This window comes from Strigops habroptila, chromosome 2, assembly GCF_004027225.2.
Source record: "Strigops habroptila isolate Jane chromosome 2, bStrHab1.2.pri, whole genome shotgun sequence".
Classification (NCBI taxonomy): domain Eukaryota; kingdom Metazoa; phylum Chordata; class Aves; order Psittaciformes; family Psittacidae; genus Strigops; species Strigops habroptila.
In genome coordinates this window covers 69,628,852-69,655,852 of record NC_044278.2, presented here as the reverse complement: position 1 = coordinate 69,655,852, position 27,001 = coordinate 69,628,852, and the positions used below count along the sequence as shown (strand labels likewise).

Genomic DNA, 27,001 nt, shown 5'->3' with positions numbered 1-27,001 from the left:
ATTGAATGAGGAACCAGGAAAGAAAGAGACTTTGGTAAGATGCATACTTTACAACAGTTTTCTGGTACTGTTGTACAGCACCCTCAGACACTGGATTAGTCCAGTGAGCTCAAGAGGAACAACTAATTTGTTCCTCCACCTTTGCTGCAGAAACCTACTGCCTCTAAAGAGGACACTTCCTAGGAAGTTTACTGGTGATTGCATGCTAAATGAAAGACTGGTAGAGAAACAGTTAGGGAACTCACAGACAGATAGAGCCAAACAGCACTGATGTCACTGTGTAGTTTGCCCTCAGATAGTAAATGAAGTTCTCTAGATGTAGGGCAAAGCCTTGACGAGCACTGTGAGGACCACCTCACTAGGAAAGGACCTGGACAACCTGCTGTATCCAGCAGCATAACCACACCAAAGCAAATGCCGCAAGCACGCTGGCAGGGATGGTGCCTCAGTGCCCAGCTGGAATGAGAAAATGAAGCCAGGGAGCTTCCAGAGATGGCAGGCACGGCTGTCAGACAGACACGATGGTTGGTGGCAGGCTGGCAGCGGAGGGAGCAGCCTCTGCTAAGAATGGGAAGGGAGCATCACCTGAGTCCCACCAGGGTTAACCTGCACCTGATGTGGGTGATGGAAGTGTGGATTCTGGCTGGAGAAGACGCCTCTGAGCACTTGGGGGAAAAACTGCCTTCTGTTCTCAATATGAAACACGTTATTACTGGGGCAATCAAAAAGTGAAAACAGGTTTAGCAAGTAAAGCAGAACAATTCCCTTAAAAGAGTATTTGTTAGGTAAGTAGGACACATTTTCCTGAATCTCTTTTGGCAGTCCTTCATTCAGGTCAAGAAGCAGATTCAGGTCAAAGGGGCAAAAAAATTGCGAAACAGTCCAGATAGTTACACAACAATAAAGCAAGTTGGGCAAAAATGTGAGAAAAAAAAAAAGTGAGCAAAAATGGCAATTTAATGGGTGTCAAACCTGTGAATACTGAATTCAATTTTATCACTGTTTTAAAATCAATATAATAAAAACAAAGCAGCAGTACTGTATGGATGCAATTATACTGCTGTAAAATCCTGATTGTCCATGAAGTTCATTCGCACAGGAAAATAAATTATACTGCTAGCAGCATTTTAGCAAACGGATGCATGCCAAAACTTTGTATCAATTTAATGTTATTGGTGGCAACTAAATTGAAAGTAGTTAAACCAGTACAAAGGGCAGGATCCAGGATGGCCCCAACATTTATTGTATGTGTTAAGAAATGATCAAAAGCTGAATCCTTCTTAATAGTCTTTTATTGACATTACATTTGCCCAAAACATGAGAGAAAATACCTGACAAGCCAGACATAAAGAGTTAGAGCTCAAAGCCTGCAGACTGCTTGAAGTGGGTGAAATCCGTGTCAGATTTGGACTTGGACAGATGTAAGAGTAGGTAATGAAAACACAGATGAAGGAGACTACATGTTCAGGCCTGGAAAAATGTTATGAAAGGAGCAACCTAAGCAAAGGCAAAAGTTGTGTTAGTCAAATAACCAATGATTCAGCAAGGTGCCCTGCTTCTAGATGTCCTAGTCAATTATGCTGAGATAACATTATGGTAAATATATATGGATATAAAATGGGGGCTCATAGTGATGGTTGTTAAAGGATGCAGACATTTGCTCAAATCCATGCTACTCTCCTCATTAACACCAGACAAGTGAAATTATGGGTGCTTAGCTGGTTGGCTCTGGTGGAAAACAACAAAAACAGCTCAAGAAGTTCCTCTTACCGTGTTGCCCTTCCTAGCTGCTTATTGTTATCTTTTGCAAGCCCTTTGCTTGCGGTGATGCAGTTGTTTGTATGGCCATGCTATAATGGGTCTGCTGAAATGGTCTGGGATGCAAAAAATCCTACTCTCCAACCCGGAAATAAAAGAAACCTGAGTTTTTCTGATGTGATTGCTTTGGTGATCAAGTTTGCATCTTGGCACGAGAAACAGTTTCATTGGAACTGCTTGAATCTTGCAGAAATAATACATTGATTTATCTTACCCTTTTATTGGAGAATATGCACCAACCTCACTTTAAATTTCACAGATATTCCAGAAGCCCCATTAAGGAGCACCTTATCACTCAGCCTACCATTTAAAAATAATTTATTTCATCAGGAAAAACAAAATAAAGTTGAAGAAAAGCCTAGGGAAAGAAATGTCACAAGTTCCAGTCATTTCTTCCACTGCAATCAGGAATATCTGAATGAGAAACTTAAAAAGGTTTTGAAGAAAACCAATAAACAATTAAGATTTTTTTTCTCTACATGTCTATAAAGCATGTTTTATATTGTACCAGTACAGGACATCTGTGTATAAATGTGCAATGTACAATGATGTACAAATACCATACTACAACATGGGAGTGACACAAGAGCCGTTTGACCTAGAAAGTAACCACCTCCTCAGGTCACACTTTCAAACTGGAGAAAAATCTCAGTTCCTTTAACACCAATCATAGGTCTAGGCAGGGAAAAATTCACATTGTCAGGTTTGGTTTAGACCACAGAAAACAAGTGAAGTAATTTCTAAAAAGGTCCTTACTCCTTGCCATGAACACATGAGTCATGGAGTTGATCTAATTTTATGTGAGGGCTCAGTCTCTTCCTCAGCTAGTCACTGCCAATGCAGGGACATGCGGGACATGGCATTCTGGTGCTGTTTCCCCTCTCCTACTTTGGGGATGTGGGGGTGTAAAGAAGGGGATGCTGTTGCTTTTGTGGTTCTGCCCATCCTTCAGGGACTCTGCCAAAAGTGAATAGCTAGTTGTAACAGGCTTCATCACGTCATCAGGATCATCTGAGAAAATGTTGCCTACAAGAGGTGCTAAAACCTGCACTTGGGGTGGAGTGGGATGTTTGGGTTTCTTGACTCACCCCAGGCACCCGTCCAAGTGGGATCTCTATGAGAAGGAAGCCCTGCTGGTAGCAAAAGAAGGATATCTGGCAAAATCTAGTATAATGAGGTGGGTATTTGTTAAGGTAAGCACTGGCTGAGAAATACATGTCTAAAACAGGTTTGCTTTGTGAGTGTGCAAGAGTTGTAGCAATTTAGTGTGAAGCTTGTTAGATCAGTTTCCTGTGTTGAACATCTCCTAACATTATTCTCCCATGGAAGTAATGACTTCAATTACAGGCTACTTCTACAATGCTAAATGCATTAGATCCAAGGAAGAATCCCTGGTGCCCTTGCCTAGTGGGGTAGAGGGGCTCCTGTCCACATTGTATAGGGGCAAAACTCTAGAGCAGGCTGACTGCAGTGACAGATACGCAGCACATGTGTCTAGGGCTCCCTGTGACACAGAGAGGGGCTTTGATGGACCTACAGTATAATTGTTTTTCTGGGTGGTTTTTCTTCAGTTCCAGCAGCTGAAATAATACGAGCAGCATGCCATATCAATGTGGGAGCTTTTATCCATTAGCTAAGGACGTGTGTTGCATGCCCTGGGACATGGCAAGATGGTACCTGTGAGTGTTTGTGTGACTGCCCCAGCACAGGCCTTGCTGGAGCAGGGTGGAAGCAGCTGAACGTGGTGCAGTCTTGCCCATACTGCTGTGTGGGTGTGATGCCTGGAGAGATCCATCTCTGAAACCACACCTATGCTTTGGTTTGGAGGAAATAGATTCACTCCCCCAAAGGAGAGTCTGGATATAAATGAGCAGTTTTGTCTTGTGGGCAGTTGGGGCTCAAGACCTTCAGGTGAAGCTGGGAGCTAAGTTACCTGATGGTATAGATTTCCTCAGAGGGTCTATAAACAGACTGATATGAATGGTATGTTCTCACAAGGGCACGCAGGACTACATGAAATAATATCTGCTTTAAAAGGCTGCCTGTGTGTCACTGAACCCTGGACACTGTGAGATGAGGAGGTGTAAGAAGTCCTCTTCGAGATCGCACAAGAACTCACCTGGTGGGAGGACTTCCTGGGATGCCTTGCTCAGCACGAGACACCTGAGTGACCAGTTAGTGTCACAGATCTAAAGCCATTGCATGGAAACACATGCATCTACATGGTAACACCACATAACTTTAAGATGTAAGTTGAAAATAAAGAGATGAGAGCTTTTTTTGCGCAAGTACGATTTTACTGTGGACATGATCTATAAACACTTGGATTTAGGGAATTCTGTGGGATTTTGGTTACATTACAGAATATTAATTTGCTAATTAATTTGCTAATGCAGATAAAGCATGCTATGAAAACTGAAACAAGAGCTCTTTAATCAGTATTTGCACAATGCCAAAAAACATGAATAGTTATTCCAAGTTTTCTCTTTGAAAAACCTATTTTATTAAGACTGCAGGTAGATTGGGAAAAATTTCTTCCAGAGGAGGATGAAGGAAGCCATGGCACAGCTGACCTGATTTTTCTTAATGTCTCCTTCATTCTCAAGGGCTTCTGAGCAGCTTGGGGCACACGCTGGCTCCTTTAGTACAAGCAGTCCTAAGACTAGCCAGTTGTTTTCTTTCTGACGGACTTCTATTTACCTGTAGGTTGCTTTTAACTTTCCACACCATTTAATATTTACCTTGTTTGGCTTTAATTATTTTTTTCAAATAATTTATTAAATAATTGAGGCAGTAATTAAACAACACTCCTGATTGTACCCACCTGCTGGTCTTCAAAAATGTTGGATCCATATCGCACTTAGAATCACCACACCTGAAATCAGCTGCTGAACAGGGATTGACAGTTTGCTAAAGCGATATACTTTTGACAGACAGCAATGTATTTCATTGTCAGCATTATCAAAAAGATACATTTATAACAACTAAAAATGGATGCCTAAATATACACATTTTCTGTAATAATTTGTTACATCATACCAAGTAAATACATCTTAACTAGAATATTTTAAAATAAACAATAAACATAAAAATACAGTTAAGCTCATGTGATGCCAGATGAAAGGAATGTATAGCCTTTTTTTTTTATTGATACATCAAATCGAATACTTTGTGATGTCATTTCATCATGCAGCAGTTCGTTTGGGCTGTCCAGGAAGACTAATTAGCACTAATGCTTCTAAAGAATTTTCATTTGTGATTCTAATCTGTCACAAACCCAAAAGCATCCTCAGAAAGCCAGGGAAAAAAGTAAAAAGACTGCATTTTGCAGCCAGCTTAAATTAGTGTTAGCTTGATTTGTCTTAATTGAAAGGTTGTTTACATCTCTTTTGTAAGTGTTTATAAAAATTGGCAGACAGAAGAATAGCTGCCTACGTACGTGAACAAAATTTTCTTTTATTGAAGCTGTTGTATATAGTGCTGTCATTAAAAAAAACCCGTTTGGAATATTTCTGTACACATAGTCTTAAGGTATAAGCCTGTCGCTATATTTATGTACACACACACACACAAAACATGCTGTATTATTTTTGCTACTTAGATACTTATGCTAATTCCTCATTATTACATTAATATTTCTATGTGCCAATTCATTCTAGCATCCTCCTGGCCTCTGTTTAAATTTCCACGAGTTACATGAAAGTTGGAAAAATATCTTACACACACCTTGTGAAAGTGTCTTGGCTCTTGCACTAATATTCATGTCCTCAGATGCAGCTCAGCAGAAGTGTAGTGCTTACATAGCTGAGCACCCCTAAACCTTTATGAGCATTCATGAGCCCTGGGTCTGGGACTGCCAGCTGGGTGGACCTTGGGTTCTTGTTTTCCGGTTCCCCACGTTCACAGCATCTCAAGACAGGCCATCACCTGATCATCATATATGGAAATTGCCCAACTCTGATGATATTGGATGAACCCCACCTAATATCCTCTGGATCCACGTTGCTCACGCTGGTAGAGGGAGGGAGAGGCTTGGTAAGCTTATATGGCAGCAAGCAGCTCCCAGCTATTCATGAACAGCTTTAAGGGATCTTGTCCTTTAAAACTATGGGAAAAATATTGTTAATAGGCATACCAATGCATTCCTAGACCTTAAATGAAACTAATAGGAAAATGGGCAAAGAAATTAAGATTCCTCAGCAGACCATAATTAAATTGCAGCTTAGTTCATAATGCTGACCACTGAAGTTTGCTTCATTTTAGTGTTGCTAGACCATGTACTGCATGTAAAGACAATTAGCAGAGCAGAGAGAAAAGCAGCAGATGCTAGAGATGCACAAAGTTAGATTCATTATGTCATAAAGAATCTCTTTCAGGAAAGTGCAAAAGGTTGGTATAAAAAAAGAAAAGGCCTGAATAAACCAAATAATTATTAAAGAATTTGAAGATTTGGGAAAAGAATAGTGGAAAAATCAGAATCTTGTAGTGCTCTAAAACATGCATTTTCCTGAACCGCAGAGGAGAAACACCAACATACATGATGGAGACCCTATTCTACCTCCTCCTCCCCACTGTTGCCCCTTCTTTCCTTTAGGATTATGTAGCGGGTACCCTATTGAACCAAAAGAAAATGTGTTTTAAAACTTCCTAAGTCTTTAAAAACTCAACTGATTATCTGCCTGAAGGTAACAATAAGAAAAGATTTAATAACAGCTTCCTGAAGGCTTTGCAATGTATGGATATTTTACAGCAGGTTTTGAGTTTAACAACGCTAAATAGAAATAAGTATTTGCCATTTCAAAGATCTGTTCTCAGAAATACCTGGTGCATGTAAGGTAGAAGGCAGGTCTTGTAAACCAAGCACCTCCTGTTCTCAGAAACACTCTGCTCCACAGTTGCAGTTAGCTTTGTTTCCTTAAAAACAAATGTAATTTGTCTTTTCTCTGGCCAATCTCATGTGTGGATTTGAAGCTAAATGAAGTATTATCCTGTATGGCATCACTTCACTGATGGAGAATTAAGCATGTAAAAAATTTCAGGCTTTCCCGCTGCAGAAACTCAATTTTGCCCAAAACCCATTGTGGGTATATAATACACGTGTGTGCTCCTGTAAGATGTTGTTTGAGAGATACATCCATAGGGTATGCACTAAGTGACAAAACATTCAGCAATGTCAAGTCCTGTAAACAAACAACTTTAGGGAAGTAACTAACACATAATTGTATGTTTTTACCATGTCAGACCTGTCACGAAAAATAACTGGAATTGTGATTATAGTAATTAATTTTTCCTCTGCCGTTTGAAACATGCAAACTTATTATGGCAATGAGGATAATAGACTTTGGCCTGCCATTTTAGCACATCATATATTTACATTTCCATATGAAGAATTATTACTAAAGATGTTATCTATACGTAAACGTATCTTTTAGTATACCCACTATCTTTACATTAAGAACTGAAGGTCTTGAGAAAAAAAAAGGGAGAGGTGGGTGTAAGACTAGGCAAGAAAGATAAAGCAAAACACAGATTTTGTCTCCAAAATCAAGCAGGTCTAGAAATCACAATGCTAGAAAACTGGTTTGTGGGGTATCAGACCAGTTTGAAAAGAAAAAAGAAAATGTAATTTTTCTGTCTGCTGTTGCAGTCCCCAGAATTCTGTTAATCTGACTATGTTTGCTTCGTTACTGCTGTATTAACACTGTGTCCAGGGTGAGTGGGTGGCTGAGCTTCCAGCTCTGTGGCATTCCTTCTGTTTCAAAGCGGAAATGTCTATGTCTTGACATATAACTTCAGGAAAATAAAGGGGGGAAAAAGAAAAGAAGGAAAGAAAGAAAGGTACTGATTCAGCTGGTAGGAGATGAAGATACTACTGTTACCAAAGGCACCTATTTAGGTGGGCTTATACTGTGTAGTTTTATAAATAAGCCCGAGGGGTCCTTCTTCGCTGCCACCCCCTTCCCCGAGTCTCGTGCTCTGCCTGCCTGATCCCATCCGACAGTAGAGCAGATACCGCGCTAATCCCCGCAAGTTTGGGACTAATGAACTAACTGCTGGGCTGCCGCCACGGAGCTTGGTCCCAAACTATACTGTACTTCACACTCGATTTATTCTCCAGATGGCGAGACTACGCAGCCCCGCCGCGAGGGACCACCTCTTCCACTGGAGTGTAAAAGTGGACGGATGTTGTTTTCTTTGCAGATTTGATAATTCAGAGCTAGAAACTCATGAGGATGGTTAGTTATTAGGTTTAATGGGTGCCAATCGAGCCAGCAACATGCATATTCCCGTCTTTAATTTCAGTGCCTGTGTTTCTGGGTCGTGGTGGATTTGTCGGCAGTGCTGCGTCACTCAAACCTTTATCTTCTCCAGTTGGCATAGCTGCGCGTGGTAATGAACATCTTCCAGTGTCCTCCTCTGAATCAAACGGAAGGGATGCTGAAGTAACCACCCTGACCAATGGGTTTTTTTCCCAGTGGGTTTTCCAGCATGAGTTGCAAGTTTAGCATATTTTAGTAGTAGTGCTGTTTACCATGAAGCTCTTTATCGTCTTTCTCTCTTGTTCAGTTTGATAAAGAACCCAATCCACACAGGACTCAATGGGGATACCACCATCCCAAGACTACCTGGGGGTGGAATAATTTACTTAATGATCACATTTATTTCTTAATCAGCTATTCATTTATGACACAGTATTATCCAGTGTTGTGGTTCTCAGGTGAAGAACAGGGTAAATAATTTTTCTCACCATTCCTTAAAAATTCTGCTTTGACCATTCTTGGCAGGGACTTTACACAGTGTTTGGAAAGCATGTTTATTCTTGCATCTATAAAGGCATTATTGTATCAACGACTACTTTTTTCTCTACTGTTACAGTGTTGAAGTAGTTTATCTAGCTTAAAATTTTAGTTTTTGCATGTATCCTTCAATAAGAATAGCATCAATGTTTCCCTGCATAATGAAGTAGAAAGGGGACTCCCTTTCCTCCATGTTTTTAGTACATTTAGTCTGAGGTTTTAGTACAATTTTTTATTTACCAAAGAAATGTTTTATTGGAAGCCTGCGTGGAGACCTGATACACCCCACTAAAATCAATGGGGTTTTCTCAGTTGTAGGAAGGGTAGGTACCGAGTCAGCCCCTTCATGAGCTCTGACTTTGGCAGCCAGGTCCTCTCAGTTTGTCTCACAATGAAAAACAGAAATTGAATCCTGATGTGGGAACTACAGTGACTAGAAGTATTTTATCATGGAAGGGAAATGTTTCCATTCCTGGGGTATCTAGGCAGACAGATCTAAAACATAGTGGTTCTAAAAAACTGCATCAATTCTCAACCCAACAGATGGCATGGGTGTGTTAACTAACATAGCAACATATTTTCTATTAAAATATGGGAAGAAACAACAACCCCCTCCCCATGTTTCTTGGTTGGTATAAATTCAGTGAAGTTGTTGGTTATTTTTGGGATATGTACCAGAGGGCTGCACATTTAGTTTATGTAAATTGATAACAGCAACAGCCTGTTAATAAGTGTTTTGTATGGAAATATACCTAGAAAGACACGATCTGTCTTTTTTGGGAAGGAAGTTGCAGCCTGAGGAGAAAAATAGCTAATGAGATGGTCTACTGCTCATTATTATAATCTGGGGAAAAAAAAAATCATAACAAATTAGGCTATAAGTTTGCTAGAGAGGTGCCTTCAGTTGAAATTGGATGCTGCCTTGGTGGGTAATTTGGGGAGATCTTTCTTTTACAAATTGGATCAGTGCGTGCTGAAACGGTGATAATCTGACTTTAATTAAAAGCATAAATTGGTTTGGAGCATGTTTTTAAGCTACCCTTCTGCATCATATTGAGGAACTTTCAGCCCAGCCCTGGAAACCCATTACCCTTGGTTAGAGAAGGAAAATGTAGGGGATTTGTATTACCCGATATTGGCATCATATGGTTTGGTTTACCTAATTCAGAAGAACCATTTCAGACGGCTGTGCGCTGGAGCTGTCTTCCAGCTGGACATGTTTGTAGTAAACTGCATGCATCTTTGTGTGGCTTTCCTAATGGCCCCAGTCAGAGTCCATTCACAGCAGTTTGAACATTTTGGGTTGTATTTTTCCAGAGATTACCTCTGAACATGCCCCTTGATTGCAGCACAGGGATGCGTACATGTGCGCCTTGTTCCCGTCTGTCCGATTAACGGGCATATGCTCCCAACCTTCGGAGAAGCATGGCTAGTAGCCCCAAGCTGAAGGCTGTTTGCTTCAGATTTCATTAACTTTCTGCTTCATTATTCCTTCCTTTAACCAGTTAGAGCCATCACTTGCATTTCTCTAAACTTACCCTAATTATCAGGGATCCCAGACCTGTAAATCAGTACACTGCAGAGCTGTCTTAAACTGGCCTGGGAGACCCTGTTCTGATCAGACCTGACAACTGTAAGCTACTGTTCCCTCGCACTGTTTAACTCAGACCACATTGGGAAACCACCTCTGCCCCTCATACCGGCAGAGATTTGCATCCGTCTGGTTTAAATCTACTGTCATGTGCTGTCTTGCTGATTGGTATTAGCCTGGATATTAACTTTGATGATTTTTCCCTTGCCCGTAAGTTTGCCTGTTCTCTTGAAAAGCATCTCTATTCAGCAACTGCATATTGTTAAAGTCGTTCCCAAACCTCCGTGAGTCAGGAGCTTTAAAGTTTTATTAGCCCCATAAAAACTCTTCACAAATGAAATGACTTTTGATAAGTGTGCATTTTGACAATACAAATTTGTTAGGGGCTGTTGGCGAGTGGAAGGAATTTGGGGTTGAAACTCCAGTTGACAGGAAGCAGGGAGCCCAGCACCCTCCTTCCCCCCCACCCCCTGCCTTCTTCTCCAGGGCAAGAAATGCATTTCATTTCAGAAAAGCATGCAAGTGTTCTTCATGCAAATCAACTATTAAACAGATTTGTAAATTTACATTCACAAAAATAGCAAATGGCCGTGGGAAGCACATGTCTTTGGAGTTTTTATTTTGGAGTTTTTATTTTGTGCCAACAGGAGAATAGCTTTTTATGTGGTTGAAGAAAAATCTCCAAGTTATTTTGATGTTATCACATGTGAATTGTGAACTCTACCGTGGGCTTTAGTACACTTTGGATACATGGAGAAAAGGAAGATTTATGTGGCAAAATCAAAGAAATATAGGTACATGTGTGTTTTCTGACATCCAAGCAATACAGAGATGAATTACAAAAATGAATTATTATACGTGAATTTAATGACATGCCATTTTTGTGAGTGCAGACAGTTAGTGCAACACATTGTGATTAGTATAAAGATTTGTGTTTGTTAGACATTCAGCACTAGTGGACAAAGAAGTCTTGTTTTTTACAAGTGATGGTATAGAAGTACTTACACATAAAACCTGAACATTTTATTCACCAGTTATAAAGAAATGAGGAAGGTAAAATTGCGAGGTGCTGATGATGACTGCTTCAGTAAAAGTCCAAGAGTGACAGAGGTTTTGGGGACACTACTATACTGGCTGTCTAGTTTTTCCCACATCATTTGACAAGTTTTCTGCTCAGTGCACTTTTCTGTCAATAGAAAACATGCTTTCTTTTTCTTTTCTTGTGCCTCTAAACTCATATGTATTGTAGAAAGAAGCAAGACTGACCGTTGTGAAAACCCTTGAAAAGTTTGACTTTGGCCATGCTGAAAAGTGTGTTAGGATAAACTCTGTGTCCAGCGGTCTTGCAGAAGAAGATCTAGAGGTGCTTCTGCAGTCCAAGACCCTTCCTTCAAGCATGATGCTGCCAAAGGTTGAAAATGTTGAAGAAATAAGATGGGTGAGTACCAACAACACAGTAGTTTTTGACTGAAGCTGTTGGGCCAAGTTCTGACAGGCATAGAGATGAATGACTCGTGAGTTGTAAGGAAGACTGCAAATACCATATAATGTTGTTGCTTGGATAAGGTAATGGGGAAATGCATCCACTTAAAGGTGTGTAAGATGTGCTGTATAAAAGGCATACGCAGAACACCTTGCATTTATAAATAAAACCAGGGGGTTTTCTCCCACAGTCAATGAAGAACCAACATTGATGTCAGAGTATGTTACTAAAAATAGAAGCATGAGTATCTGACTCTTCTCTTAGTGCCCTAACAAGCAAAATGACTGTCTGTCCATGAGTCTTAGTTACATGCACTGTAAGCAGAAGATGGGGAAAGCATGTTAGCAACATATGAAAAAATGGGTTGGGGGGAAGGTCACTCCTTGGGGCAACTGGAGGAACAAACAGGAAGCTTTTAACTACTGTTTTTAATTAGCACAGATATTATTTCCTGAGCAGTTCTCTATTTCTTCCTTTTTAATTGCTGACAGGTGTGTTTGTGTTTCACGACTGACTTTTCAGCCAATAAAAACCTGAAATGTAAATGGTTGGCATGTCAAATTACTTAAGAAAACTTTGAAATAGGCCTAATTATGCTATAATTGTTTTAATTGTCAAGAAAGGGGGACATTTGCTTAGATATACCATTATTGCTGTAACATGCCAGTAAAGGAATAATGCTTAATTATTCACTTCTATATTTTTGCAAACCGCTAGCCGAGCAAGTAGCACGCGTGCAAGCTGTGATGAAAGGCAGGCAGACGTATTAGGATCTATTTTAATCTCAGCATCTAACCATGATCAAACCATTGAGGTTGCGTGTGAGCCTACAACTGAGCAAATATGTTGGGTACATGATGAGCCCTGTCCATACAGCGGCACTGCCTCTTCAGCCTCCACTGCTTGTGATGGAAGGCACACTGTCCCCTTCCACCAACATTTAATTAAATTAATCAGGGTATACCTCTCAGGGTTTACAGCCATGTAAGTGTTAGGTATAACTTGTCAGTAATTAATATTCATGCTTCCAAAATGGCAGAGCCCTTGCTGCCACCAAGCAGGTTTTCCAGGGAGGTGGGATGCAGGGGCTCTTTGTCCCCTCATCCTCTTCCACCTTCCCTCTCTCTAACTTTGATTTCCGTCATGGAAAACAAGCCAGACCCAACAACTTCTGTCTCATTGTCTGCCTTTTGCGTCCCTCTCACTTTGCCCAACCTTTATACACAAAGAGCGTTGTCTGCTTAACACCGCTGCTGCCTTTTCCCAATCCTCCCAAAATTCATCCTGGCATGATTTTTGAGCCTCCCAGAAGCTGTTTATTTCCCCCTACACATACCCACCCCCCCCCCCCACCTTCATTTTTATTTATGTGCAGCAGAAAACCTGGAGGCTGATGCACAACTAAAAGATGGGCTTACTTGTTTTCTTTTGTGTGAGAATCTCTTGCTTTCCTTTTGTCCCTAGTGTGGGTACTTGTTTGACTGGCATGGCTTATTGGACTATAACAAGCGTAACTCTCCCTCCTTTGTGGCGGGACAATTCTCCCACAAATCCCGACCAGTGTGCATTCTTCCCGACACACTATTGGGTGTGCACTGGAATTGAATGAATTGCTGAGGCCTTGCTACTTCATCCCCTCCCCAAGCTTTGTGGGGTTTTTTTTCCCTCCGCCTTCTTTTTTTTTTTCCTCCCTTTCTCCCTGAAATGAACACTTTACCGGGCCGGAAACATTTAATCGTCTCCTTTTGACAAAAAAAAATTAATTGAAACTTCTCCACTCGTTACCTTTTGTATTGGTGCTTATTGCAATTTTTTAAAAGAAAGAGGAAGGGAGACAATATTTAATTAAACTGCTTTTTTGTTGTTGTTGCTTATCTTCAAAACAGAAGATAGGAAAAATCCCAGGAGTGTGACTTTTAAAATATTTTCAAATAAAATAAGAGCTCTGCTGCTTTGACTTGCACCTAAAATGTAAACACAGTAGAGCTTTTTACTTTTTTTTTTCCCTTAAAAAAAAAAATCAGATAGGAGTCTTAAGAATATATGCTGATACCATTATATTACCTCATTTTCTGCAGTTGCCTGGATGAAGTTTACTGTTTTCTGTCACTATAGTATCTGCCATACTGTACACTCACACATGTGAATTGCATTGATTATTATTTTTATCATTCTTGCACATTTTTGAGTGGAATTCTTTTCTCCAAAGAAAAGTTACTGAGACAGCCATGGTGACGATGCAAAGCAGGGATGGGAAGGGCAGCATTCTTCATCGAAGAAAGCTGTGATTTATTTTGGCCTAATTGTAAAGTTACTGCAAATTGCTGGAAAGCTTTTTTCCAAGATCTGGGTGATTAGATTTTCCTTCTTTTGGGGAGGGGCAGTGGGGGGAAGCTAAAAGGGGAAATAACACCTCTAATCCAGCTTCTGGTAAATAGGCTGCCAGCTTTTAAAATGAGTTTCCTTTCTATTAGTCAGAATATTATGCTAAGCCTTAAGCATTAGTTTTTTATGTTGCCATAGCAGCCTTATTCCTGCAGGGTTGTGACCTGCGATGATTACAGTACAAAGCTTATAGGGTCTTGAAACCCCCTTTGAAGATGAAAAGTCTTTGATGGTTTATATTTATGCAAATCTCTTAGATATGATTTACCCAACTGAGACTGAATGGAGAGATGATTAAAATTCCCTTTCCTTTGATATCCATTAATAGTCAAATATTCCTTAAATTTAAAATATATGCATATGTTATTTTTGTCTTTATTTACTAACACATTTTCACCATACCTGCGATATGTTTATCTCTGCACAAATTACTTGATCTGGACAGACATAATAGATTTACAATATAGGGCTGAGGGTTTTTTCCCCTCTTCTTTTTTTTTTTTTTTTTCCCCCTTTTGAAAGGGGAAAAATCTGTGCAAGAGCTTTTGTATGTTTCCAGATGATAGATTTTGGAATTTGGGCTACCCCACTGGCAGCTCAGAGCTAGCTGTGAACTGGTCTCATGGAAAAAATTGGCAAGCTTTGGTCTTCAAAGAATTAAACTTCCTTTTTAAGGCCTTCCTAGGTAAGCTAAAAAATTATGAAGAAAAGCCTATTGAACAAAAGGGTAACGGTGCCGTAATGAATAATACGGATGCCACTTAGAAGGCTGGGGAGCGCTTCCAGTGATGGCAGTGCTGGACCTGAAACAAAACCGGACCTCAGGTACAGCAGCACTTCATTGTTTTCCAGGGCCTGTGGATTTGCATTTCACTAAGCCAGGGTGAGAGGTGCTAAGCCTGGATTTTTTTTTTCTTGCAAACCAGCCCCCAAACATAGAAATGTATGGGAATGCTGCGGTTTCAAATCACAGGCCTCGTTAAGAGCTGGTTTCATTTTTTTAATCACAAGTTTTCGGGCTGGGGAGGGGTGTTGCTACAGCCAGGTGAAAATTTAACATGTTATATATACATGTAGACTGTTCTGCAGTTGGGTTTTTTTTTCCTCTCTCTCTGATAGCTCACAGTGTCTAATTTTAGTTTTCAGACAAATTCTTACATCACCTAAAAGGCCGAACACTTGTAGAACCAATGAATTTTATCCCCTTTGTGGAAACTGCAGTGGGCTTGCTCAATTTTAAGGTAAGCAGGTCTTGAAGCATTCATATTTTGCCATCTCAGGCAAACTAGGATAAGCAAAATAGTCCCCAGTCTCCCCCTAGTTTCATCAAAGAGGTCAAAAAATACTAAACATATTGTTCAATCCCCTAAAACTTCTGTACATTGAACTCTCATGTTTGTAATGTAAAGGCCTTCATAAATTCAAAATATTTCAGTGGCAGAACACTTCTGGATAGTCCATGCCAAATAACAAAACCTCTCCGCATTACTGTTATTTTTAACACACTTGGACTGGACTTCTCCAAAGATTTGGAATACTCACAGTGTTGCAATACGCTTGGCTATTTAGTAGCTATCAAACTTGACTTTTGTATAACATTTAACTTTAGAAAAAAGAATTAATCATCGTTTCATTATTGCTAAACTGGCATCTCGATCATGGTTCCTACCTATAAGGTTAGAACAAAATTTCATGTATCATGTTTTGAGAGTATGATCAGTGTTTAATGCTAAGATTAGAAGTAAACTTAACTTAGAAAATAGGAAATGTCTGAAGAACATGCTCCTTTTTTAGGGTAATTTTAGATCAAATCTTATTTTTAAAGTGCATTTGAATATAAATTACTCCCCAACCTTTACTATCAAGCCCAGGTTTTTCAGAAAGGCAAGGCAGTGTGGTAATGAAAAAGATCTCGTGCATGCACCAGGAATTCAGCCTTCCCCTCCCAGGCTTTAAGGGAAAAGTTTCGGACCAGCTGAGGACACACACATCAGAAGTACCTCCAGAAGTACTGGCAGGCCTCACGGGCAGCCTGCTCATTTGATACAGCCATTTATCTTACAGCACACGCTAACGTATCTGGGAACATAATAAAGCAATAACCAAATAGACATGCTCCTGTCCGGTGTGCATATGCAGAATTACATCATATTTTAAACTGGCTGAGGTTTTTCTTCACCTACAGTATTTTATAGTGGAATTTTTAATATTGCAATTCCTGATGTTGGCAGGAAAGCTGCCTTTTAAAGCACTCTGTTAAAGAATAATTTCTTGTCCTACCAGGTGCCATAGAAGAACATGCATTAGTGGATCTGGTAATTACATCTGTCTCTCCCCATGTACCTTACCCTTAAAAAATATCAATATCATGCAAACATTGATACAAAACAGCCATATTTTGGAAATGCATTTCTTCATATAATAGCTACAGCAGCAAAATTTTTCATGCCTTTATTTTAATACTTTTCTGCAGCACTTGTTGCATTTTTAACTTCCTTAGCTAATTATTAGTTATATGTAGCAGAAGACTTTAAATTGGCAATCCTACAAGGAATCCTCATATCCCATAAGGAACCTATAACCATTTTAAATTGCTCATATTATTTTTTTAATAAAAGATATTCTGATCTGTATTTCTGTATTACGTGTCAAACTAATCAAATTTAATACTTTTTGTTTGCTTTTAAGCAGTATTTGACAAATGTTATGTTTCATATTATTATATAAATATCTGCAGTAGGGACCACAGCAATACCCAGGGCATTATGTCAACCAGAAGGTAGGGAATCTGCTGCAAGGTCCTGTATTTACATGGTCTAGGCATACGGGTGCTTAGGGAAAAATAATGTTTTCTCTTTTGCTGAGTCATTTTAAAGCACTGTGCGTAGTTGAGCACCTACAATGGCTTTGCTGCTTAAGAGAAGTGATTTTAGCTGAAGGATTTTGGTAGCACCAAGTTGCTGTAATATCCTCTGTGGTCTGTCTGCATCCTGCATTTCTGTAGAAATTAATATTCTATTCTCATTTGAAGGCTGTCTGTGAAGAAGCACTGAGAAGAGGATCCCAGGTTGGCTTTCATTTGGATGCAGTCGTCTTTGGAGGAGAGGATTTCCGTGCCAGCATAGGTTGTTACCTGTGTGTTTACTATAAATGTTAAAGTATTCCATTTGCATTGGAGAAGCCACATGTGATTTATGGCCACTGCTTTTTGGACAGCAATAATTAAAGTAATGACAACGTTTGATTCTGCATTTTATATTTGCACTTTTCTCCTTAATTTTTTTCAATGAAAAATGTATCACTGGTAAATTAAAACATGGTCCCTGTATGTCACAGGGCACTGACACTTTCTTGCCCTTCTTGCCATGCAGTACCAAAAACTAATGAAAATAATAATAATTAAAAAAAACCAACACAAAAATACCCAAACCTGTTGAGTCACGAAAATTATTTAAATATGTTATCCATAAGAAACATGTACGTGCTTTTAACTACATTTAAAGGCCTAAAATTCTGGTGGCTTCTTCATCATGGTTTTACAGACAATTATCAGTCAGGCTTTTGACATCGTGCACAAATACTCTCCTGATAAATTTTGCCTTAATAAATTTACTTTAAATATGTCCCATGTCAATACAGCCATCTATTCATGTGAAAGCACTATTAGCCTTCCTCAACAATAAAATCTATTTCACAATTTCTTTTATAAGAGGCTGCTTAGCTTCTTACTAATCTGATGCAGTTTAAATATAAAAGTGCAGAGCTATCAACATTTGAATTAAAAATAAGGACATTAATGTAAAAATCAGCATTGCTTTACTAAAATATTCCTTACCACTGGAAATTTGTATCTAAAAAGTAACACTAGGGAAAGGGAAATAATAGTTCTTTTTATTATTAATAATAATTATTTTTATAATATAATATAATTATTTATTATAATTTATTATTATTATTGTTGTTGTTGTTATTATTATTATCTCACACCAGTGTTCACACAGCTTAGCTGGTGCCCTGTGTGCACATGAAGTCTTGCGAATACTTTTCTTCTTCTCAGAAGTCATCTACCATTATTTTTCCATCCAAATACTAAAGCTTAAACATGCAGCTAAGGACATCAGTCGCGACAAGAATCAGAACCAGGAAAAGTTCAATTCTATTCTCAGTGTGAATTTTCTAACCATTTAGCTGTATCCAGTAGATCAATTTGCATAAAGCTTCTCTTACTCTAATGCTTCTAAGTGTACATACAGTAAGGAATATAATCAAATAATTACTTCATGTTAGTCCCAAAGCAGAAGTCCTTACCAGCCAAAGCTTCCACTGACTTCAGGCTTATAACTTCTGATTTGAACTGAATCAAAATATGGATTTTATAAGCCAGAGTTCAAAGAGATTATTTTTTGGTTTTTGCTAAAGCAGCTTTTTTTTTTATGAGAAGAGTATCATTTTGACAATATAGCCTTGCACTCCCATTTTGTTTTCTAAAATGGTTAAATGAAAACTCAAACTTCCCTTTTTTCACACAGGAAATATTTAAAACAGAAAGGCCAAAAATACTTGTCAGCTTTTCTTTGTTTTGAATTATTTTCATAGGTGCAACAAGCAGTAAGGAAACTCATGATATTCTGTATGCCAGGCAAAAAATAGTAGTCACAGCAAAGGCATTTGGCCTTCAAGCAATAGACCTTGTTTACATCGATTTCCGAGACGAAGATGGGCTCCGTAGGCAATCAAGAGAAGCTGCCTCAATGGGATTCACTGGTATGGCTTTCTGACAATGTCTCAAAATAATGCATACTTCTTCTATTTAAATATATCACTACATTTACTGTCACTTAGACAAATAATCTGTCCTCTATTCCAGGTCATTTATTGGAAAAATTAAGTGATACCAAAGTCTTCTATGTTTATTACCACCTTAAGAATTGTGGCTGGAAATTTTGCCTGAAAAGTCACAGGCTGCTTTTTAAAACCACATCCCATGAAGCGTGTGACTGTTTTTGAAGAGAAGTTGGGGCAGGGGCTGTGCAGTGATTTGTCCCATGACGGAGCACGGGGAAGGCTGTACTGTACTCTGCGATGGCCACTCTATGATTGCTTTTTAAAACATTTGGATCCGTTGCTCCTATTTTTTTTAAACAGCAGTTGTTAAAAAATACTTTTTAGGTGAAGGAGTTGAGAAGCAAATCTCGTGTGCTAATTGCTAGGGGAAGGTTATTTTCTTATTTTTTTCTTTTATTTGTTTTTCACCTCCTGGCTCCCCTCCTAGTAAGTGCTGGTGACACCTACGGATATTGGCAGACAGCAAGAGCAGCAGGCTCCTTGCCCCAGAGTCCTGTAATGCAGCCTGTTACCCTGTGACTGGTGTACCAGACCACTCGGACACCCCAGGGGGACAGCGCAGCCACCAAACCTTGGGGTTTTGCAATAGAAATCAGACATTTGACACATGCATTAAAGAATTCTAGCGTGTAGGATGAACATTTTACATTATTTGTCTCTGACTGTCAGTCAGGATTTATGTATGGTAATAGTACCTCTTTTAGGTTTTTGTTACCAAAAGCATGGGTCCTGGCAATGCCATCTAGCAAACTATATTTTTACAGTTAGTGCTATATGATAGCTTAAAACACCAAGTAAAAAAAACAAGTGTTCTTTTAAGTGATCTCGACATGCTAGTGAAAGAATAGCAATCAGTGCTCTTCAGTGCAAACTCTGCCTTACTGTTTGTTGAGCTTCAACATTTGCAAAACCAGATCTTGTTTCAGAGGTAAAACATTTAGCTCCTCACAGCTACATTATCCACATCCATGTGGACTTCCACCCTTCATTTGTCTGTGATTGAAGTTGGGAAAATAATAGAGCTCCTGAATGGTAGCACCTGCTGATGGCTACCTAATCTCAACCAATATTTCCTAGCTTAAGGAAAGGCTTGATTTTTGAAAAAACACAGAAGCGTCTGAACCTCCTGTTGACAGAAGATGGAGTTGCAGATGCCTAGCACCTTTGAGAACACTTTTTTGAACACTTAATGGGTATTTAAATACTTAACTTTGGCTGACAATTTAGGAAATTTAGAAATCCTCAGCATAAACAATGTTGATGGTGGTTTGGACTCCACTGACTTTACAGTGGAAGTTGTCTGACATCAGGATAGGGTCCAGATAGGAGACAAATAAAAAAGCCATATGTAACAGCTTAGAGTGTAAATGGAATTTTTAACTCAGCCATAGAGGTGTCTTGCCTTTCTGTATGAGAAGTAAAGATCTGTAAAAGGTACAGACTTCATTAAGGTGAACTCACAGCTCTTGCTCTTTGACTCCTGCCTTTCCACAACTACCATAAACACATTTCCAAAATCCACCAAACAGCCTGGCAACCAGTCCAACCATAACTAGAGATGGGACAATATTGACTTTTCTGATATGGTGGCAAAAAAAAAAAAAAAAGAAAGAAAAATGTTAAAGTCAAAACAAAACAGTATTTTCCATTTTTTCGTAAAAAAAGAAAAAAAATTTTTTTTTTAAACAAACAGATTTTTAAAAGAAATGTTTTACTCGTTCTTTTGTTTCTTTTGCTTTCAGTTTGTCCAATGCTTTTATGGTCTTTCTTGTTTGTTTTGATTAAAATACAATGTCATTTCAAAACTGAAAGCAAAAACCTTTAGTTCCGAAAGCATATAAATGAAACATTTTAACATTTCCAATTGAATATTAATCATATCAAATTACAACTGGGTCTTAGATTAATCTATAACTTTGTATAAAACAGAACTCTGTAGATCGTATTTGTCACTGACAGTGCTCTGATACCATGAGAGTAAAATACTTAAATAGCGCTTTAATAACAACTTCAAAACACGTGATTCTTGTTATTTTTAAATATTTAAGATCTCTTTCTACTTCTGTTTCACAAAGAATCAAAATCATTGAAATCAACAGGACTAAAATGAGCTGAGGATTGCCAATTGCTCTCTTAGCTGGAAAACACACATCTATTTGCACACATAGGACCAAATTCACCACCCTCAAAACTAGTGCAAATCCGAAATACTCAGCAAAGTTCTATTTCCCTAGATTTCTCCATACTCAGATTTAGACCAATGGAATTTGCCTTAATGTAATCAAATACGTTCACTGAAGGTGAAACAAGCAAAGTAACGTAACAAAAAATTTACCAGCTATTTAGTTACTATTGTGACCTTCATTGCTTATTGTAGCCAGTTTTCTTTTCCAGTTGTCTTAGAAGCAGCCTGTTTTCCCTTCAATGAGTGTGTTTACATAAAATAAAATGTTTTCAAATGTAATTTAGCTAGATTAATAGATCTTTTACAGGTATATTTATATGTATTTATACATATATATAAAAATACGTTTTTATATATATATATTGAGGGGGTATATGTATATAGACACACATGCATACAGACCCAGCAAGATGTTTTACAATACCAGAACCCATGGACTTAAAGTTAGTGTGTTGCCTACATAAATGGTCATCAGTTTTAGGAATGTTTATGTAAAAAATTAAGTAAACCTTGCCATAAGCTTCAACAGCTGACTTGGTCATTATAAAAAGTCCTGTGCTACATGCTGAGAAGCCAGATATAAATACAAAACATTATAGGTTTCCTCTCTTTTTGCAATCTTTTGTAGAAGACTGAAATGACACCATCATACAGTTACCTATAAGGCTTGACAGGTATTGATTTAAAGCACAATATATCAAGTAGTACTGTAAAAAGGATTTCATGGTCATAAATTTTAATGTCTTCCAATTTTGCACTCTCAGTAACTTGTCAATATCAACAATTCTGTTTAAAATATTTGCTTCATTCCTGCATGGCATTATGTCCTATTATACAGATATTTAGATACATAATCTGTGATAAAAATCAACTGAGTGCTATAAATCAAAAGTTACATTATATTCTGTCTAAATTGTTCAATAGTGTTTCAATGATAGAAAGTATAGCTTACTGCTACCGATATCTTTATCAAAAGCAGATCTTTTTAGAGAAATGTTTTACACTTTAAAAAATTGTAGATAAATATATTTAATTTTGTTGTAATTATAGACTGACTTTAAATATAGTTTAAAAGATATTCTACATTTTTCCCAGAAAGTTAAGCTCCTTAGGATTTTGCAGGAATTATTTATACTCCGTTCAGTTTTAAAACGAACAGTTTATCTAGAGAGAATTTGTTCTATTACAAATAAGTAACATCATAATCTTATTAATGGTGACATTTGATTAAATTGACTAAAAAACCTTTGATTAGACCTAATGTAAAACACATTAGTTAAGAAAATTTTTTTCCATGTAATTCCTTTCAAAAAATATAGTTCTTACAGAGTTTAAAGCTTTTACCTATTTTTAAGCTATTTTTTAAATAGTTATGACATTGAAATGTCAAATTGAATATTTGGATGGCCATAAGATCATAAACTACAGGTTGTTTGATAGGAAATAAAATAAAATTGAGCTACATATGGCTTTTTAGCTAAGAAACGTAGCAACACTAAAAAAATACGATTTCTTTGCTCATTAAATTGATTGTGCTACTGCATCCCCTGGTTCTGTTTGTACTCCAGATTATCACTCAGACCCACTGCCGTCTGATAAAAGTAATCCCAGGGGGGGTTTCAGTGGTCATTTCATTTAAAATAGGTGTATCTCTGTGGTCATATGTGAAACTTCTATGAACAAGTGATAGGCTGATTTCTAACATGCAGCTGGCTTAATGGCAGTAAGAACATGGGAGCAGACTCCGTTGTGCCAGGAAACCTCCCTAGGTCCTGATGCTGCAAACTTTTCCTTGCGTGCAAAAATCTCGCTCCAGTGAAAGGCTGCAGCGTGCAGTGGGATGGGATGGGCAGCTGTGGGACTCTCCATGTGAAGAAGACTGCTCACTTGGTGGCAGGTTTGCAGGATCAGGCTCATCCATCTAACTAGTTTTGTTATCTGGCACAGAGGAGAGTCATTTATTCCACGGGAAGCTGAGAATTACAGTAGCCTCTCTTTATTGAAATGCTTTGAAACCAAAGCACAGAAATCACACCGGTCTGTGAAATTCCCATAGAAATGAACTAATAATGTCAAATGTTACACTTTTAAAACTGTCAAACAAATTAGATATGTATTTGTTTTAAGGTAGCTAAATACAGTAACAGATTAAAATGGATTATGTGGCTGTCTATTCACATTTGAAAATCTCTAGTGAAAAAAAGCGACATCTATTTTTGTTTTCTTAACGCATGTTTATACAAGAAAGGATTAAAAAAAGTACTTCTTAAAAGCTCAGGGCATCGCTGGTAGTTGTTTAATATACCAGTGACTAAATAAATATTGCAGTCTGCCTGCAACTGCTAACTGTTACAATTTAAACAACACTAACGATTTTATGATGCTAAGCCAATACTGAGAATTTAGAGCATGATCCTTATGTAACTGGTAACTTTACAAATCCTACAAATCTCTTACCATCTTCTTCAGATCTCATTTTCTGAACACATTTTAATACAATTTATTTAAGAGTGCCTGGAGCTGTTATTTATGTAGTTAAATTCAGAGATGCATTATACTTAAATGTTATTGACTGCCCCGAACAAAATATTGCACCTGAAACAACTAAGATAAGACATATGGATTGAAATGGGGAGGGAGGAGAAAGAATCGTGGGTTCTTTCAAACTATATTGAATGCAAGCATAGCTCAAGATATTTTTATTCTTAAAATAATCTGGCTAAAGGCTATCTGCCTGTTGTCCAGTTTAAAAAATAAAAGAAATCAGGTAAAATAATTAGTTAAAGAGCAAGAAAGTCTGCAAGGCATATGAGAGCCTCAAGTGGTTGGAACATTTTGCTTGAACATCTGTTTGTCGATGCATGATTCTGGTGTTATTAATCTTCTTTGTAGGTAAGCAGGTGATTCACCCCAACCAAATTGCTGTTGTCCAGGAACAGTTCTCTCCGAGCCCTGAAAAAATAAAGTGGGCACAAGAACTGATTTCTGCTTTTGAAGAACATCAGCGATTAGGCAAGGTAAATATTTTGTTAATATGCCATAATGGAATCCAAATTTGAATAATATTGAAGATTTAGAAAGATTGGTGGTGTCTCTTTGCATTTATCTTATAAAGTATGCTGTAACTGAGAATAATGCTCATGAAATCTGTGTCTGGATAGATTGTAGTGTATATTTATTATAAATGTGTCGCTTCCCAATATACTTACAAATAGACCATCTATCTTTTTCTTTCCCCTTCCGTTTTAACTTTTATTCTTTGATTACATAGCCTTTTGAGTCCCTGCATATATCTACAGCATTGGTGAATTAAAACCGCTTCTCCATTGTCCCTCAGAATCATGGTGTTACTGTCATAGGAAATTATTTGCAATCAAAAGGCAGGTAGCCTGGCAGACAACTCAAATTGCTTGTGCAGACATCATTTATAGAAAGAAATAAACAGATTAGGAAGTGTTGGTTTTCTAAAAAATCTCTGTGTTGGTAAACCTGTTTCACTTTTGGGGGTTTGATCCTGCAAACATCCCTAGTAGTGAGTGAATTTACTTTTGAGCAGAACTGCTTGCAGATCGTGCTTCTTAATCATTAAAAATGGGGATGTTTTATGTGCATTTGTACCAATTGCTGGACCTGAAATTTGGATAGAGGAGAAAGCAAATTAACACTAGAATATGATTGTTCCTAATTTAGTGCATCATTGAGTCTCACGTTTCCTGCTCTGTGGGTTTCTGCTATGTAAATATTGCGGTGGTGATGCACAATCTGTCTCCACTTTGTGCCAGTAATACTTAAATTAGGGGTCGCCTGAAGGAAGATTTTATGCTAGTTGCGGCATTGTCAGTTAATTATCTTAAAGGTTATTTGCTATAATCCAGTTTGCCTCTTTTTGAAAGAAAAAAAGTTGCAGCTAAATATGTTTATCTTAGTTGCAGCCAAGCCTGGGCTAGTTAAAAAGCAAAATCCCGATGTCAGTACAGATGAGCAGGAATGGTTCACATGTGCTTGTGTGGCATTCAAGCAAGAGACAAATCTCTTTGGTAGTGAAGTTCATATATAAGGCTGTGCATAGGGTTTCACTTTCCCTGATGCCGTATAAAGGTTTTCTGTATGTTTCTTCACTTTCTGGTGGGTAGAAATACATTGGGGTGCATGCCTTACCTGTTCTCCTGTATTTTTGATACTGCAGATGTTGTGCATTAAAAACACTAAAAAGGTCAAAGCAAAAATGATGCTTTCATCTCAGGGTAAAAGTGTGAGAAGATATTACTCTGCCCTTCTCTTTGCTAGCCTATCGCATCCCCTCTGTGGTACCTGAGTGTTTCCAGTATGTCTGTGACTATGCTATTTGGGTGCTGTCCTAAGCAGTTATTTCAGGGTCACTATTAGGATGCTGTATGCCTGTATCTCTTTGTTCTGTTCCCTTGATTTTGAAATGTAACTGTCTTCATGCAAAGGATTTAGGAATAGAAAATATGTGACTGGTTTTGCCCATTATTCCAATTTACAAAGCTTGGCTCTCTTACAAAAGGCATCATTATAATACTGCTTGTGCAAATATGTAGGCAGGTAAGTGCAGAAAGAAAAGTCAAACAACATACACAGCCAAATATTGCTTATGTTTATGATGTGTATAATACTATTCATTCAGCTGAATTTAGTGTCAGAAACTCATCTGAGGAATATCCCTGTCATACGAACAATCAACGAGGAGACTGGACTAAATTTAACTCTACTCCCACTTCACGCAATCATGAAGCCGAACACATTAAATATTGAATAATTCTGTATTAGGCAAGCATTAGTCTTTGGATTTGTTTTGAAGTTATTATTTTACTGATATAATCCTGGTTTCTTGCTTATGTCAACCATTTGGGGGGGTTGTTTGGGTTTGGGGATTTTTTTTTTATTAATAAAAGCTTCCAAAATAAGGTATAAGCTTCTGTAATGAGCTGCAAGAACAGATTTGCTGAGGGTCTATGGTTAGGGCTATTTTTTTAACCAACCAAGTTGCTTGCTTCATATATTTTCGCTTGTAGCCATCTATCAATAAAAAAGGACTAGCAGGTTAATACATTAACTTCTGGATCTTTTACCACTGCCATATTGCTGGGCTTCATAACAAAATTGGAAAAACAGTTTTTCGTATAGTGCTGCAAACTTCTTAACCGAGTTTGCAATTAGGTATTATAAATGTGTCAGTAAGAAGAGCTTGGACAGCCTCATTGCTTAATTTTTTTTCCAAAGCAAACATATCTCACTGAGGGATCCTCTTGCTCCGCATCCTAGCGACATGCTAAAATGTAAGTAATAACTCTTCCCCTACCACCTCCTGACAAATACTCCACACAGCGGCTTTAGTAATCCTCATGTCCTAATGAAACACCTCTTCTGTTTTCCTTTTGCTTTTATTATATTAAAGCGTTCATGTCAGTAAGACTAAAAATATAGCTGTGCTTAATATGGTTGAGACTTGCATGGGTTTGCCATGTTATTAATCAGAGTTGAAAGCCTGGAAAAAATAAATGTGAGGCATTTGTGTGGCTGTGTGGTAGATAAGTTACTGGTCTGCAGTGTCTGGGACCATAGTTTGTTATTAATTGGGTTTACAGTTTGATGCCCTTACTCAACAATATTTTATATTAAAATACAGTAATAAGCTTTTATAATCTACTACAGTTTGAGAGCTACAATTACTGTAATGATCTTTCTTTGAGAGAAGGCTGAACCAGGCTACTTCATTCTGGAGGCTGAAATGCTTTGACATAGTAGCCCCCAAATGTGAGTACCAAGGTCAGGAAAAATTAGGATCTTGAATAAGCATTGCTAAATTGGAAATGCTGTGGCAGTCTCCAAGCAGAAGGAAATTAGAGAGCCAACCAGCTAGCCAAAAGTATTTG

General features: G+C 38.1%; 1 protein-coding gene across 2 annotated transcripts in view; it reads left to right on the top strand.

Moving 5' to 3' along the window:
* Nucleotides 1-27,001, top strand: part of CLYBL (citramalyl-CoA lyase) — a 174,730-nt gene that overhangs the window by 133,930 nt on the left and 13,799 nt on the right. For both annotated transcript variants that reach the window (XM_030476758.2, XM_030476757.2), the window contains exons 3-7: nucleotides 11,456-11,644; nucleotides 15,214-15,315; nucleotides 17,106-17,199; nucleotides 18,671-18,838; nucleotides 23,997-24,121. In XM_030476758.2, the coding sequence (XP_030332618.1) occupies nucleotides 11,456-11,644; nucleotides 15,214-15,315; nucleotides 17,106-17,199; nucleotides 18,671-18,838; nucleotides 23,997-24,121 (678 nt within the window). The remainder of the gene's footprint in view (nucleotides 1-11,455; nucleotides 11,645-15,213; nucleotides 15,316-17,105; nucleotides 17,200-18,670; nucleotides 18,839-23,996; nucleotides 24,122-27,001) is intronic.